General features: G+C 32.4%; 1 protein-coding gene across 4 annotated transcripts in view; it reads left to right on the top strand.

Moving 5' to 3' along the window:
- Nucleotides 1–17,804, top strand: part of LRBA (LPS responsive beige-like anchor protein) — a 748,187-nt gene that overhangs the window by 142,724 nt on the left and 587,659 nt on the right. For all 4 annotated transcript variants that reach the window (XM_065877627.1, XM_065877625.1, XM_065877628.1 and 1 more), the window contains exons 17-21: nt 4,105–4,197; nt 5,414–5,522; nt 6,308–6,389; nt 8,932–9,055; nt 9,356–9,548. In XM_065877627.1, coding sequence (XP_065733699.1) covers nt 4,105–4,197; nt 5,414–5,522; nt 6,308–6,389; nt 8,932–9,055; nt 9,356–9,548 — 601 coding nt within the window. The remainder of the gene's footprint in view (nt 1–4,104; nt 4,198–5,413; nt 5,523–6,307; nt 6,390–8,931; nt 9,056–9,355; nt 9,549–17,804) is intronic.

Below are 17,804 nucleotides of genomic sequence, written 5' to 3'. Positions count from 1 at the left end.
TGCTTTGTATTTGAATTCTTTTAGAATTCTTTGAAAATTAATTTCTATTAGGTTTTGGATCTATCTCTTTGTGTAAATTTTTATTGGCTGCTTTAGAGATTTCACAGTATACCTAGAGTTAATATTCTGTGTCTTCAAATAAAATATAGAACCACTGCAAGTATATTGATACCTTTAAGCTCCACCATTGTTCCTTTTTGTATCTAATGTATCATAAGCCTCTCTAGACAATGTTATAATTTTTAATTTCACTTGTAATATGTAGTTTAAAGAATTTAAGAGGAGAAAAAACTTATGTTTATTCAGATATCTATAATTCTTTTATGCTTAATTCATGAAGGAAGCATTTCTTGTTGAGTAGTTTTGCTGGAAACATGATTTCTTAGTTTTTCTTCTGAAAATGCTTTTATTTGGCCTTTGCCCAAGGATATTTTTGCTGCATGTAGAATTCTCTGTTTCTAGTTTTTGTTCTTTCAATACTATTTTCCCGCTGTCTGTTGGCCTCCCATGATTTCGAAAAAGAAACCTATGATAAATCAAATCTTTCTCTGCTAAATATAATGTATTAGATTTTTATATTTGCTTTCAGGACACATTCTTTCGTTCTTCCCCAACCATACTCCCTGAAATTTCATTTTCTTTGTTTTTATCACCAAGTCTGAGGAGTCTTATGCTCTTATTTTAAAATATTTTTTTGTTTCAGGTGTATCTTTCTCTTTCATTTTGGATTTCTAGTGGCTTGAATATTAGAGGTCTTAATGAACATCTCCCTCAGCTTCCTTTTAGTTTATTTCAATCATTTTTGTCTCTGTTCTTCAGATTTGATACTTTCTATTGATATAGAAATTTGACATGTATGATAAACTTGATCTTCAAGTTTATAAACTTTTTCTTTGTTTTTTCTATTTTGATGTTGAGCCCATCTCATGAATATTTCAGCTCTTGTACATTTCAGTTGTATAATTTCAATACAGTTAATTTTTATACTTTCTTTTGATGAGAACTTTGTTTTCTGATCCACTTAGACTGTGTTTACTTTTATCTTCTGGAACATAATTATAATAGCTTTAAAATCTTTGTGGGATAATTGCAAGAATTGCCTATCCCATCAGCATCAGTTCATTGTGTTTTCCCATGAGAAATTGTCACATTTTCTTTGTTCTTTGTACATTAAGTGTTTTTTAATCTGTCATGGATGTTGTGTTATCTTTTTTTTTAAATCAACTCTGGGACTTGTTATGATCTGTTAACAAATGTTGATTTGTTTTGCTTTGGTTTATTTTAGCAAGAAGGGTCAGACTGCAAGTTCTGCCTGTCCTTTGTGGATGGTAGTTCTGATGGCATTTCATTTTTAAAACCTCTCTTGTCTTGCTTTGGGTTTTTCTTGTACATGCACTACTCAGGGATTAGGCTGAGAATTGGGTGATAATTCAGGTCTTCTTTCAATTTAGAATATTAAATTATTATTCTGGTCTGAGTCTGCCCCATACATTGCATCTCTTTGGTCAGTTTAGGGTTTTGCAGGTTTTTACACAGATTTTGATGATCCTTCTCTCCTGTTTGCTCCTATTCATGACTCTCTCTAGCCTATAAGGACCCATTTTCTTAGTTCCTCTAACCAGAAGGACAGTTTTTCTCAGAATATTAGCTGCCTGAACTTCTGACAGAAACGAACTCTGAGACAGGGACCCACTTATGGGTCATATTTACAAAAGAAAATTGAAAATTGAGACTCTTACCTCTGAAATGGGTAATCTGCAAGTATTAACTCCCCTACCCCAATGCACCTAGTTTTGTTTAGTCTTTGGAGTACTTTGGAGGTTGCTTTTTGTGTTTTTTCTATAGTTGTGGTTCTAATACACAAAATAGAAAGGCTGTATTATCCTTACTCCATCTTGGTTAGTCAAGGTATCTATTAAGTTCTTTGGCCTATTTTTTTAAAAATCCAGTTGTTTGTTTTCTTATTGTTGAGTTTTAGAGTTCTTTGCATATTTTGGATAACAGTGCTTTATCAGATGTTTCCTTTGCAAGTATTTTCTCTTAGTCTATGCTTTGTCTTCTAATTCTCTTGATACAGTCATTTGCAGAGCAGTTTTTAATTTTAATGAAGTCCAGCTAATCATTTATTTTTATTGTGGATTATGTCTTTGGTGTTGTAAGTAAAAAGACATCACCATACCCAAGGTCATTTAGGTTTTCTCTGTTGTGTTCTAGGAGTTTTATGGTTTTGCATTTTACATTGAGGTCCATTTTGAGTTAATTTTTTTTAAATTTAATTTTATTTATTTTTTTATACAGCAGGTTCTTATTAGTCATCCATTTTGTACCCATCAGTGTATACATGTCAATCCCAATCTCCCAGTTCAGTACATCACCACCCCCACCCCCTGCAGCTTTCCCCCCTTGGTGTCCATACGTTTGTTCTCTACATCTGTGTCTCAGTTTCTGCCCTGCAAACCGGTTCACCTGTATCCTTTTTCTAGGTTCCACATATATGCGTTAATATACGATATCTGTTTTTCTTTTTCTGACTTACTTCACTCTGTATAACAGTCTCTAGATCCATCCACGTTTGAATTAATTTTTATGAAGGGTGTAAAGTCTGTGTCTAGATTCATTTGTTGGATGTGGATGTCCTGTTGTTTCAGCATCATTTGTTGAAAAGAATATCTTTGTTAATTGTCTTGCTTGTGCTCCTCTTTTGTCAAAGATTGGTTGACTAGATTTATGTGGGTCTATTTCTAGGCTCTCTGTTGATCTATTTGTGTATTCTTTTACCAGTACCACACTATCTTGATTACTGTAGCTTTACAGTAAGTCTTGAAGTCAGGTAGCATCAGTAGCACTAATAGTCTGTAGGGATAGCCCTGCTTTCATTTCTGATTTTAGTAAATTACATCCTTTCTCTTTTTCCTTAGCTTGGATAGAAGCTTACTGATTTTATTGATCTTTTTGAAGAAGCAGCTTTTGGTTTTGTTGATTTTTCTCTGTTGATTTTTTATTTTCTATTTTATTGATTTCTACTCTAATACTTATTAGTTTTCTCCTGCTTACTTTGAATTGAATTTTCTCTTCCAGGTGTCCTAGAGTGAAAACTTATGTTATTGATTTCAGATATTTCTTCTTTTCTAATGTATGCATTCAGTGCTATAAAATTTCCTGTAAACACTGCTTTTGCAACATTCCAGAGATTTTTATAAGTAGTGCTTTCATTTTCATTTTGTTGAAAATACTTTTAATTTTTTGAGATTTCTTCTTTGACCCACATGCTATTTAGAGGTATGTTGTTTAATCTCCAAGTATTTTGGGGGTTTTTCAGTTATCTTTCTGTTACTGATTTCTAATTTAATTCCACTGTGGTCTGAGAGCAAACTTTATATAATTTCCAGTCTTTATATTTGTTGATTAAGTGTGTTTTATGGCCCTGGCTGTGGTCTACTTGGTGAATGTTCCATGTGAGCTGGAGAAAAATGTGTATCCTACTATTGTAGAATGAAGTAGTCTATAGATGTCAGTTATATCCTGTTGATTGATGGTATTTTTGAGGTTAACTATGTCCTTACTGATTTTCTGCCTGCTGGATCTGTCCATTTTTGAGAAAGGGGTTTTGCAATCTCCAACTATGATAATAGATTCATCTGTTTCTCCTTGCAGTTCTGTCAGTTTTTGCCACACAGTTTTAGGCTCTATAATTAGGTGCATACATGTTAAGGATTGTTATGTCATATTGGAGAATTGACCCCTTTATCATGATGTAATGCCCTTCTTTATCCCTGATAACTTTCCTTACTTTGAAGTCTTCTCTTTCTGAAATTAATATAGCTGCTCTTGCTTTTTGATTAGTGTTAAATTAACATGGTATATTTTTATCCATTCATTTACTTTTTATATGTGTCTATATTTAAAGTGGTTTCTTGAAGACAACATGTAGTTGATAAAGAAGTTTTTAAATGTCAGAAATGTATATTAAATTCACCCATATCTTACTTGAAGTTAGGTTTAAAACTATGTGACTATATGAAAAAATATACACGAGTATATCTTAGGTATTTACTTTTGAAATATATACTCATAGTAATTTGTTTTTAATTTTTATTTATTCAGAGTTATCTATAAACTTATGGCATCAACAAGTGAAGGAATCAGAGTACAAGCTCTCAAGGCAATGGGCTATTTTTTAAAACACCTGGCCCCAAAGTGAGTATGCATGAAATCTAAAATGGACTGTTGTATATTACATATTTATTTTATAAATCTTGGGAATAGTATTTACGTTCTGTGGTTCCCCTCGTCTATCTTTTATTTATTTTTATTCATAAAATGCTATATAAATTTAATCCCATTTCTACACGTTAAAAATGAAGTAGGGAGCAGGAGTATATGGTTTATGTTTTTATTTAAATTTTCCTTTTTTGTTGTTTATTGTAAGAATACATTTGTATAAGTTGAATTCTAGGTAAATCTAGGTCGGGACTTCATTTCAGGTGGCTTGATCATTATTTGCTTTTTACTATAAAGCTAACATAGTAACCTGGTTATTTGTCACATACTGTGTTCTGCTGTATGTGTAACTAAAAACTGAAACTCCCATGTTTCCTTTTGTCTTAGCTGAATACAGATATTCATGTCCTACCTATTGTTCCTTATACCAGAAATGGACACCACCAAATTTGTCCAAAATGAACAATTTTGGTGGTAGAAAAGTATTGGTAAACTTGTAATCTTTATTTTGAATCCAGCTGGCTGACTGTAAATAAAGTTTCATTGGAACACAGCCGCAATCATTTATTTGCTTATTATCTATGGCTGTTTATACATTATAACAGCAGTGTTGATTTGTTACTACAGAGAACATATGGTCCACAAAACCTAAAATATATAGCATCCAGTCATTTGCAGAAAACATTTGATAAACCCAGGGGTAGAATTAAGTTTGTGATCCTTCAGTTTCTAAAGTTTTGCTTGGAAGTTTAATTTAGTATTGATATATTTATCTTTACAGTATTCGTTTAAAAATTCTCTTGCATGTCTTCTACCTTTTCTTCCACATTGTTTTTCTACTTTACTTCGTCGGCTTTAGATTATTATTTAAGGTAGAGCTTAGCTCATGGCTAATGGAGAGAAGCAGCTAGTTAATAAATAATTGTTTTGAAGATTTTGGTGACAGTTTTTGCTGTGCTGTGGCATAGCCAGTCATATTTTTTTAAAACTTTAATTGTGGCTATGTATTTGTATTTCTCTATTAAAGATTTTGTGGCCTTATAAGTTCTAGGTGTAAGAAAATTGGGGCATTATTGAGTTGGAATTTGTTAATAATGTGAAAAACATTTTTGTGTCTCCTTCATCAGCATGCGTACTAAATAGTGAGTAATAAAACTCTGCATTTGATTTTCTTTTTTCTATGTAATTGCAGAAGAAAAGCTGAAGTCATGCTTGGACATGGATTGTTTTCATTGCTAGCTGAAAGACTCATGCTTCAGACAAATTTAATCACAATGACCACATATAATGTCCTATTTGAGGTAGGAATGTAGTTAGAATTTAATCTTCCTAATTTCTTATGAAAATAGCTGTATAATTGAGTTGGTAGTGTCTAGATGAAATAACATCATTTAGGTTTGATGTACGATTTTGAAACTAGCTATATAAAGGAAATGTGGCTGCATCTTAATAAATCTATTATTCGGTGAATTTCTAAACAGTGTGGACATCTCTGTTTAAGTATTTTCTCCATTGTATTGACTGTTTGATGTCTCTCTTTTTTAAAAAAAATATTTATTTATTTATTTTTGGCCGCGTTGGGTCTTCGTTGCTGCATGCGGGCTGTCTCTAGTTGCAGTAAGCGGGGCCTACTCTTTGTTGCGATGCGCAGGCTTCTTATTGCAGTGGCTTCTCTTGTTGCAGAGCATGGGGTCTAGGTGTGTGGGCTTCAGTAATTGTGGCACGTGGCCTCAGTAGTTGTGGCTCATGGGCTCTAGAGTGCAGACTCAGTAGTTGTGGTGCACAGGCTTAGTTACACCTCAGCATGTGGGATCTTCCCGGCCCAGGGCTCGAACCCATGTCCCCTGCGTTGGCAGGCAGATTCTTAAGCACTGTGCCACCGGGGAAGTCCCAATGTCTCATTTTATAATCGAGTAAAAGTAGAGTTACAATGTTGAAATTATTTATTCCATATAATGCAAGAGATATTTAGCATGACAATACTGGACTGTATACTTAATGTTGTTTAGTGTTGTACTTAAAGTTCATAAATAGTGATGCTAATACAGTGATGATGCTAATACAATCTATTGTTTCATTTCTGTAGATTCTTATAGAACAGATTTGTACTCAGGTGATACATAAACAGCATCCAGATCCTGATTCTTCAGTTAAGATACAAAATCCTCGTATGTATTTAACATACTTTTATTTATTTTTTTGATATTTGCTTTTTGTTTTTCCACCTTTATTGTAATATAATTGACATAGAACATTGTGTACTTTTAAGATGTACAATCTAATAACTTGATATATGTATATGTTGTGAAGTGATTACCACAGTAAGGTTAGTTAACACATCCATCACTTCACACAGTTATTTTTTTTGTGTTACGTGTAGTGAAAACTTTTAAGATTAACTCCCTTAGCAACTTTCAGATATGTAATATGGTATAGTTAACTGTGGTCTCCAGGTTATACATTACATACACAGAGCTTATTCACCTTATAACTGGAAGTTTGTACTCTTTGAGCACCTTCTCCCACTCCCTTCCTTTTTATACTTTTATAAGTAGATTTTGCTACTAAAAAGGAAAATCACTGAAGAACCTGAAGTTGGTATTGTTGAAAACACATTGTTCAAATAATATTTCATTATAGGCATTAATATAATACTAGTTTTATTTGTGTTTGATGTTGAATATAACTTCACATTGACTTTAGGTTATGTGGAAATGTTTATATAGAGGTTTTGAAGAATTATATGCATAAGATCTTGGGTTTTTAATATATGTTCAGATTTTTGGTAAAGTTTTGGTTGCACTATTTAGTGATGTCAGGCTAAGTTACATGGACCATGGAGGTAGCTTTCATCTTAAATTACTGTCAAGTTAAGAATACCAAGTTTGGAATTGAAAATTTTCCATCTTCTTTATTGTTTATGCACTTAGTCTTGGTTATCAGTCTTTTCTTTTGATATTTAGAGTTCTTAAACACTTATAAAACGTGTGCATTTCTCATCTTGCTTTTTAAGATTATTGATATTAAAATAACTGTAGAGTTTCAAAATTTAATTACTTTTTGTGTGGTGAGTTATGATCATGTTTGTGGTACTCTCTTTCAGTATTAATTTTAAAAACACATGTCACATGGTTAATTTTTCTCAGCCTTTAGGGAGATGTGGTGTCATTATTTTAGAGAGTAAAAAAGGAAAATACCTTTATTTTATTATTTTTAAAATGTTTATTTATTTGGCGGCAACCGAGTCTTAGTTGCAGCACACGGGATCTTCATTGCGGCGTGTGGAATCTTTTAGTTGGCATGTGGCATCTTTAGTTGCGGCATGCGACATCTTTTAGTTGTGGCATGCAGGATCTAGTTCCCTGATCAGGGATTGAACCCAGGCCCCCTGCATTGGCAGTGCAGAGTCTTAACTGCTGGACCACCAGGGAAGTCCCAAAAATACCTTGATTTTATATATATAATGTAAAATATATTTTATGTAGCTATGGAAAAATGACTTACTAAAGTAAGAATTTTAAAATATATTATCTATGTAATATACTGGCAGAAAAGATAGGCAGTGTAATGTGGTGTTTAAAAACATAGGACGTCTAGCTTTTCAATCTTGTCTACATGTCTTAATAGTTATGTGATTTTTGGGTAAATTAATTAATTTAGGTGTTCCTTAGTTTTATTGTCTCTAAAATGGGGATAATAGTAGTATCAACCTATCATTGTATAAGGATTAAATGTATTAATACCTGTGTTTTCTTAAATATTTTGTCTCACAATAGTATATCCTCAAAATTAGTGGCTATTATTATCGTCATTATCATTATTATGATTATCATCATTGTGCAGGTAGAGAAAATTTGAATTTGTCATTTAAAGAGTTCAGAAATTGCTCCTAAAATATCATTAAATTTATGATAAAGTACCTTCATATCTGGTATTTTGAACTTGTTGCTTCAGAATCACCAAAAACCTTGGCAAAGTGCTGGTTTAGAAAGCCTCAATTTTTAATTGGGTAAAACTATGACATATTATTTAATTTTAAATTCAGGGTTATAGCTGTTGTTGTTTCTTTAAAGTTCCGTATCTCAGTATTAAAAGAATTTCTTTTCTTAAAGTTAGTACTGGAAATTTATACAACATTATATTTAAGACCATTACGGTAGCAGTTTTATTTGTTCGGGGTGTTAAATAGGTTTTAATTTCCTTTTGATATTTTTGTATCTAATTTTAGATTTAGAATTATGGAAAGAAATCTTGATAGCTTTTAAAATTCACAATGATAAAGGAAAGAGTATGTGCATAGTATAGATTTTGTTGAAGAAGCTGAGAATTTATTCTCTTTTTTTCTGAGATTTTGATTATATACAGATATTTTTAAGGTCAGTTTTACTAACTGGCAGAGATAAGGGAGAGGTGTCTGCAGTTTTACCATCATTTAATTGTTTACAATTTAATTTCATTTATTATAACCTTTTAAAATTTAGCTTTATACATTCTAATGACAAAATTAAAAAATTCCTTTCTTGTTTGTGGATGTTTTCTATGTATTGTCAGTCTTGGCTGCAGGTGATTTTTTTTTTATAACACAGAAGAGGATGTTTTCAGTAGACATTTATGTCAGGGAAATGAAAGAAATTGAAATATACTGATGATATTACATTATGAATTTTTTGTAATGTTTTGTTTTTTACTAGTTTATGAATTGTCTTACAGAGATACTAAAAGTAATTGCAACCCTACTTCGAAATTCTCCCCAGTGCCCAGAGAGCATGGAAGTTCGCAGAGCCTTTCTTTCTGACATGATTAAACTTTTTAATAACAGCAGAGAAAACAGAAGGTAAGCAGGATCAGAAAGCATTTATTTGCAATATTCAAGTCTAGCTTTGAATAATCCCATTTTTTCTAAGAAAAATTGCTTTAAATACCATGAAATGAATTTTCTATGTGCTTTTTTCATTAAGGTATACAAGTAATGTACCAAACAGTTAATTGAGCTTTCAATACCACACTGTTTAATTGTTTTCGATGCATAATAAAGGTGGTTGTTTTGTTTATTTTGATTTAAACTTTTACATTTTTAGAATTCTTTCAAGTGATTTATTTTTTAAGTAATTCCAAGTCCTCTTACAATTTTCAGGAGCTTGCTACAGTGTTCTGTGTGGCAAGAGTGGATGCTTTCTCTCTGCTATTTTAATCCTAAGAATTCAGATGAGCAAAAGATAACAGAAATGGTATACGCCATATTCCGAATCCTACTTTACCATGCAATCAAATATGAGTGGGGTGGCTGGCGTGTGTGGGTAGACACTTTATCAATCACACATTCAAAGGTAAGTTTTTTAAAATGAAAGTGTATTTTAGCATTTTAAATGTCTGTAATTTTGAGTTTTATTCTTCAACAAAATTTTATATACTTAGAATCAAGGAAAAAAGGCAGATTATTCTCTGGAAATGCAGTGAAGTGAACAACTAAAAAAGGGAATAACTAAAAAGAAATATAAAATATTTCCAACTTCTTCTCTATCAAAATAGTTTTGTTCCAAATGTCATTTTCATGCGTGCTTAAGTTGATAAAGTGAAACCTTATAACACAGCATGAAGGAATTTATATTTTCAAGTAGCCATTTTCAAGATATGGTTCTCTGAAATTTGTAGTATTTTGAAACTTTTTGAACACAAGGTGGCGCACAATATTCAAAGATGAGAAGTTATTTTAGTAGTATAAGGTGGTTGACGAAACAAAAAGCTCTGGCTAATTTTGCCTTTGCTCATGTTGCAGTCAGTTAAAGAACTGGTTTAGAAGAATCACTAATCTCTCTCTTTTTTTAAACTTAAGCCAGTGTTAGTTATTTATGTATAGCTTTTGTTTAAAAATATTAATGAAATGTCCTAGACATACAAAAAAGTATAAGGAATAATGTACCTACCAGTGTTTATGGAATTGGGTTCCCTATCCCAATTGCTTTGTCTACCATTTTCAACCCCTCTCTCTTCTTCCACTCACCTGAATTTGGTGTTTTCATTATTTCTATGTCTTATTTATGTTTTAACTATAGAAACACACAGACAACACACTAAAGAATTTTATTTTTCATGTGTATACTTAATATGAATGGTATTGTATTAAATGCATTTTCCTGCAACTTTCTATTTTTACTTATCATTGTTTGAGATTCATCCATATTGACCAATGTAGTTGGTCAATTTTCTCAATTGTATGTATTCCATGGTATGACTTTATCTGCTTACCAGTTGATGAGCATTTTTGATGTGTTTTGTATATATTGGGAAGTTTCTCTCTATATATGTTCCTAGAAGTGGAATTGATGATTTGTAGTGTGCAGATGTTAAACATTACAAGGTAATGCAATTCCTTTTCCAAAGTGGTATATCAGTTTACATTCTTGCCAGCAATGTATAAATTCTCATGGCTTCATATCACCTTATCACTTGTTATGTCTAGAGTTTAAAAAATTTTGCCAATTTGATGAATTTTAAATGCTGTGTTTCCATAATACTAATTTTCATTTTTTTGTTGTTTTATGGGAGTTCTTCATGTATTCTTGGTCTTAATCCTTTGCTACCGATATTGTTTATGAATGTCTTCTGTCAATTTGTGCTTATCTGTTTATGTTTGGAGTTTTATGTTTGTGTCTTCTGAGGAAATTTTACATTTCAAATAATTAATGTAGTAAAATTTATTAGTTTCTATTATGGTTTATAGTTTTTATATCTTGTTTAAGAACTCTTTCTATATATACACAGAAGGAATATAGTTAACAAATAAATATTAATTATAAATTGACTAGAAGGATAAAGAACAGAATTGATAAATTTGGTATATCTTTAAATGTTTTATTGACTATCATAGTTATTACTCTGGAATATTTTGCCATTCTATTGGAATATATTGTCATTTCCTAAATATATGTTTTTGGGTGTTTGAATAACTTTTAGCTATTTGTAAGTACTTAACAGTTATTCATTCTTCTTCCTCCTTCTTCAGTGAGAGGAAGGTGTGTTATTATCATAAGGATTTACAAAGATATCTTAGATTGGAAGATATTACTCTACAGATTTATGTTTGAGAATAATCCAGTGCTAAATGAGGCAAAGATGTGATTTTATAAAATGGCTTTGTTTTAGTCACTACATTTTTAAGCTGACCAGTTTTAAGCTGACCCCCTAAGGCAGGGTTCAGCCAAGCATGGCCTGAGGGCCAAATCTGGCCTGGCCTGTTTCTGTAAATAAATTTTTATTGAAATACAGCCACCTGTATTTATTTATGTATTTTCTAAGACTGCTTTCATGTTAAAAGCATTGAGTATTTGTGACAGAGACTCTTTGGCTCCCAAGCCTAAAATATTTACTATTTGGCACTTCACAGAAATGCTTTGCCACCTCTTGTCTAACTTACTTTAGTTTGTGCTGATGCCCAGCTATTCTGGTTTCGGTTGTAGTGGGCTACTGCAGTCTGGACTGATTTTCTGCTAGTATTATTTTTCCCTTTACAAGAGATAATGAGAAAAACGGTTGAGTTTTAGTTTCACGTAATTTGGATTGGACTTCAGGTATATCTGGGAGAATTCTCAGTTAGGGAAGTGCCCATATAAATTAGATTTAAAAAAATTGCTACATATGCTATGTTAATTCAGCACTTTTGTATACACTCCAGTTTGTCGTGTCCTTAGGAAGAATGGCTAAAGGAATGTAACCTTTAGAGCAGTAATTCTTGAAGTACAGCCTGAAGACCTTGGGAGCCCAGGAGACAATTTCAGGGAGTGGTGAGGTCCTCCTTTTCCAGCTACGTATCTAGTTAGAGGATGGATTTTTTTCATGTACTGCAACCAAAACAATGTAATACAACAGATTGAATACAAAAACATATATTAGAATGTAGCCATCTTCTATTAAACCAGAATTGAAAGAGATTTGCAAAAATATGAAATAATAGCGTTCTTCTCATTATTATTATTATTGTTTTGAAAAAATCATTTTTCAAAAAATATTTATATTAACATTTACTGGGTTTATTGCTTTTTTGAAATGAATTAATATTTGTAGAATTTCATAGTTTTAATTTCTAATATGGTAGCTAGTAATAGACATACCCCATATAAGTAAAGATTTTTCGGAGGTACCAGTACTTTGGATCCTGAGACTAAAATGCTTGAGAACTGAAATGATAGGCTATTTAGGTCCAATAGCCTAGTCTCGTCCACAAAACAAAAGAGTCAGACTTGGAGAAATCTCAGGCACCTTTGAGCTATTGAGCATTTATGGCTAAATATTATATCCAGTCACCAGTCTATTTGTGTAAGTAATGAAGAGAACATGGGCTTTGGAGACAGGATAGTCCTGGGTTTGAATTCTGATTTATAGTAATTTTTAGTTGTGTAAACTCAGGGAAGTTTCTAAACTTTTCTTAACCATTGATGTCTAATCTAAAAATGGTAAATGTGGTAATATATGTGTATATCTGAAGTTAGGAGTTAATGAGTGAAATCACAGGAAATAGAATTAAACGACTATTTTCCTTTGTTATAGTTCTGTCATTCCTCCTGTTAATTCTTTTGTTCTCATTCTTACTGCCAGCATACTAGTTAAGGCCCTAGTCACTTCATGTTTGGTATAAATACAGCTTTTAAAATGAAGAATTAATTACATCTAAAATAATTTGCATGGCATATATGCTATGAAGTGTTATAAAGGAAGCTGTGTTGACTACCCAACTTAAAAAAGGTTCTCCCTTTCTAATAACTACCCTCCTCAACCCAAATCTAATCACCATTTTGAATTAGTGTTTATTATTCCCTTCTTGAAAAAGTTAAAAAAATGTATTCCTAAATAATATAATCTCTCATTTTACCTGTTTCTGTATTTTATGAAAGGGACGTCGTACTGTGTGAGCTCTTTGTTACTTATTTTTTCTCGTCAAACCTTTTGTCTCTAAGATTCTTTCTTATTGTTACATATAGCTTTACTTCATTCATTTTCACTGCTATGAATAATTCAGGTGCTCAAAGGCAAAGGTTTTAATACCCCCCTTCTCTCTCCTCTCTCTCCTTCTCCCCTAACCTCTTTCCCCCCACTTCCTCACTCCCTCTCTTCCCCCTACTTTCTTCCTCTTCCCAATATCCAACGAATCACCACCCAGCTCCCTGCATTGGCATTGACTGTGGGTACCTGGTGCAGTCTGTGCTACCCTCTATCACTGCCTAGCTAGCTTGCTCCCTCTTTGCTTATTTCTCTGTTTCTTCTTTTAGCCACCATCTCCTTCCTTCCCATCCCTCTCCTTCTCTTTCTTTGTTTTTCCCTCCAGTGTTCCTCCACCCTTTCTGTACCCCCTATCTTCTCTCTCCCCACCCCTCCCCAACCTCTTCTTTTTCTCTGTTTATATTTGTTTTGTCTCTGCTCCCTTCCCCCCTCTCCCCTGTCTGTTGGTCAGACCCTCCATGGGCTCTCTTACTCATTTTCAGTCACTCTGTGTCTAGGTCTTACTCCAGTGGCCCACCTCTTTTCTTCCCCTTTCTAACTTTATGTTTCCTCTTTTTCTTCTTAACTCTCCTCCCTTTTGTTTTTCCTGTCTTCTTCTAGTTGAGTACCTTCAGGTTTACTACGAAAGATAGAAAGATGAATCCGGAACAGATCTTATCCTGAAAGAAGTTACTTTCTAATATGGGAGATAATACATGTACTGAAAGACAGGGCAGGAAGGAATAAGTGTCCTAGAAGAGAGATTCACAGTGAAAGGAGAGGGCCTTTGAGAGGTTTGTAGAATGGATGCCATTTGACTACAACCTTGAAGGGTTATAAATAAGATTTGGGTACGTAGAGACTGGGGTGATGAGACTCACTGGTGGAGGAATTGGCATAAGCAGAGGTGCATAGATGATTTCCCTGAGGGAAAAGCATGTGGAATTGTTTGGTTTGCTTGGGGGTGTGTAAAGTACATGAAGAAGAGCAGTAATGTGTCATATAGGAAATGTAGACTAGTATTTATTTAAGCAAGTATGATCCTGTAATAACTCTCATATTATATTCTTGGTCAAAAGTGGCTGTTAATTGTAAGCTCTCAGCAGGGATGAAGGGTTTTATACTTCGTCATATCTCCTGTAACTGTGCATAGTGTTGAGTGCTTGGCAGTTGCATGTTAAATATTTGTTTCAGGAAGGAGGAAGAAGAACTACGCCATCATTGTTTAGGGCTATTTGGTTCCACTGTCATGTGGCGCCATGCCACCCTGTGTGTGCCTTAGTGCCTCAGTCTTCTCTTATCCACGACCCAGGAAATAGCCGTAGCAGCTGTCTTTAAATTACTTATGTCAGAATCTATGTCTGTGTCTATCTGAGTCTATGTCAGAATCACACACAGTATGTTTTAGGGATCATCTCGTCAGAGGAACTTGGGATGTACATCTTCTAGTTTCCTGGACCCCACCTCAGAATCCTAATCTGAATCTCGTGGTATGTTCCTAGAAATCTGCATTTTAAAATAAGTCCTTCTTATGTACTCTAAATTTTGAGGGCCCCTCAGATTGTACAGGGAATTATTTTGACTAACTTTTATAAAATTATCCCCTTCCCACTTTCACATTAAGATGCTGATAATAATAATATACTCTTTAGAAAGCATAATGAAGATAGAAGAAGTCTATGTAAATTAAATATGGACCCCAGTTATGACCCCCTAATACATTTTTTATCATAAAGGAAAATGTATTTTTTCTTTCTGGGAGCATATTTTAAGGCACAGAAAATGTTAAAGGAAGAAATATAAACTACTTTTCTTATGAAGTATCTGAAATCAGTATTTTTTAGACTCAAATTTATACACAAGAAACCCAAAACACGCTTTAAGTTTCCTGTGTGAATTTATATATATATAAAATTAGTTCATATTTTTCTTTACTCCAGTGACTTAGGGCTTTAAACAGATCTTAAAACCTTTGCAAGGAAAATAGTTACTTTACGGAGAGGCTTCTTTTGCCTACTTTGAGCCAAGAACCAGTCTTTGGCTCAAGTTTTAGGATTACAGTTATAAAATGGAGTAAACAGTGATTAAGTTCATGTAGAGTATTTTGTCTGAGTAAAACTACACCTGTCCCTTTTTGCTGTTAAAGTATACTTTAAAGAATAAGTGCTGAAGCTTTACTTTATGAGGGGGAAAAGAAAAACTTAAAGTTACAAGTTGCTTCTTGTGATTTTCACCTTTAATTTTAATGTTTCATAAATGTCTCTCAGTTTTATTTCTCTTTTATGAATTTTCTTCATTGATTAAAAAGCTTTTTTCTCTTTAATGAAGTTTATATAAAGTAATTAATTTGAATGTAACTATGTTAATTTTTTTTGAATTTTAATATCTTGATATCTGTTTTTAAAGTAAAATGGAAAACTTATACTCTAAAGCTCTTCAAATCAATATTTAATAAAGTTTAGGATGGAGCTGAAGTGATTGAGTAAGTAGGTGAACAATTTGTAGCATGCTGATAAAAGTTCTGAAATTATTGGAACCAAATTTTTTTCTCTGAAGATATTAATTCTAAAGGTTTACAAATATTTCAATGCATATAATACTGAAGTAATGTATATTTTTTCCTGCTTGCAGTCATTTAAAATCTTAGTATCACAGATTTATAACATGGATCTTCATAAAGAACTGGTGTGTAAAAAACTAACATTGCAGAATTGGATAGCTTTTGCAGAGTTACATCAGGATACATGTAGCTGCTATAAAAAGCCAAAGAAACTCAATTGCAATTTTATTGTCCAGTTTGATAGATATCCTGCCACCTTTGTAGCAGGGAAGCTGTTTGTCACTGTATCCCTCTCCTCCAACAGCTGAACTAGGTTTTATAAGCAGTAATGGGCTCTTCTAGTGTAACTGTACTTTGTGTGTTTTCTAGGCTTTTATTATTCCTCTTTTTCTTTACCTTTTCTTAATGCTTCAAATTGAACATTATCTTGAGTAATTAAATAATACTGTTTTCACTTGGTACGCTAAAATGCTTCTAGTCTTTAATTGAAATTTAGATTAAGGCATTTAATATATTCTGAATTGTAAGAACTGTCCAAAAACATTTTTTTCTAAACAGATAAAACTAAAACTGTGTTTTGTCTAGGCGGCCTATATTGCCAAGGTAGAATCGATCTATGACTTAAAATAATCAAGAAGTAAAAGTTTTTTTCACTTGACTTAAAGATATAATATGACTTAGATTTTTTCCCCAGATGATAAATTTGGGGTAAAGTATTTAGTTATCTTGGATTATTTAAATTATCTTTAGATTTATTTGCTGTTAACAGTATGATGAAATGGCTTAAACATAAATGTCAGTCATTTTATATAAGAAGAAAGTACAGTTTAGGTTGGGTAAAAAGCATGTGGAAATCAGTTTTGTTAGAATTCACTAAGTGGTTTCTTAAAAGTATTTTTAAAAATCACAAGGTATAAACTGGCAAATATAAACATGCATGTGTTTGTATGTGTGAGTTTATGGTGTGTATGTAATAAAATTAAAAGCTACGTATTCTTGTAAGAAATTTCAAGAGTTATAAAATTTTCATATTTCATGGATTGCCAGTATTTTATACTTAATTGCTAAAGTATTCGTTGGCTTCAAATTTTTTAAACAAATAGTATTTATTGTTTTTTATTTGTACAATTATATGTGCTCATTGTAGGAAATGTGGAACCTACTGCAAATGTATACACACAAAATCCAGAAATCACCTCTTATCCAATCACCTGTGCATGACTTAATATTTTGGTGCAAGACTTTACAGTGTTCTGTATATAAATATACACATACATATAATTATTTTCTTATAAAACTATAATACTTATGTTATTTTACAGTACTCTTTCAATTAATGATACACTTCTTACATGAATTTAATGGCTGCATATTATTAGGTATATGTATATTGCATAATATTATGGGAGAAGTAAAGTTAAGAACAAAAGCTGCAGCTTTGATGTAACGTCTGAATGCTATCAGACCACATGTAGTTCTAGGAAGGAATGATTGAATAAATGATTCAAGTTTACTTTTCATATTCTGGCATTCTCCAAAATTTTATTTGGAAAAATTGGTGGAGGTGATATTTTAAAAATCTATTGAGTTGTATTATAGTGTATTGCATATGCACTATAGTTTAATTTTCCCTTGTTTTTGAGCAGTGATGAGCCTGTGCCTATGTAACTGTCTCTTATTTTGTAGGATAAATTCCTAAGGTTCGATTAGGAGTCTGTACATGTTTTTAAAAGTTTTAGTAGGTATTGCTAAGTTGCTATCTAAAAACTTGTGTATGAATTTATATTCTAGCTTTGCACAAGAGTACCTGTCTGGATTGTTCTTAAGAAAATAAAATGGGTCAAGATTAATCTTTGTAAAAACGAAAAGATTAGTAAGTTAGTAGCTGTGTGATACTATTTTATGTCGTTGTGCTTCCTATCTTCATGCATATAAAATGAGGGTTATGCTACCTGTCTTTTTAGGGTTGCTCTGAAGATTGTCTCAATATATGCCAGATGATTAAAATAGTATACACTAAGCATTCTGTGTATCTCAGCTGTTGTGCAAG

This window comes from Phocoena phocoena, chromosome 5 (assembly GCF_963924675.1).
Source record: "Phocoena phocoena chromosome 5, mPhoPho1.1, whole genome shotgun sequence".
Taxonomy (NCBI): Eukaryota; Metazoa; Chordata; class Mammalia; order Artiodactyla; family Phocoenidae; genus Phocoena; species Phocoena phocoena.
The sequence above is the reverse complement of the archived record's forward strand: the minus strand, read 5'-3'. Positions and strand labels throughout refer to the sequence as shown.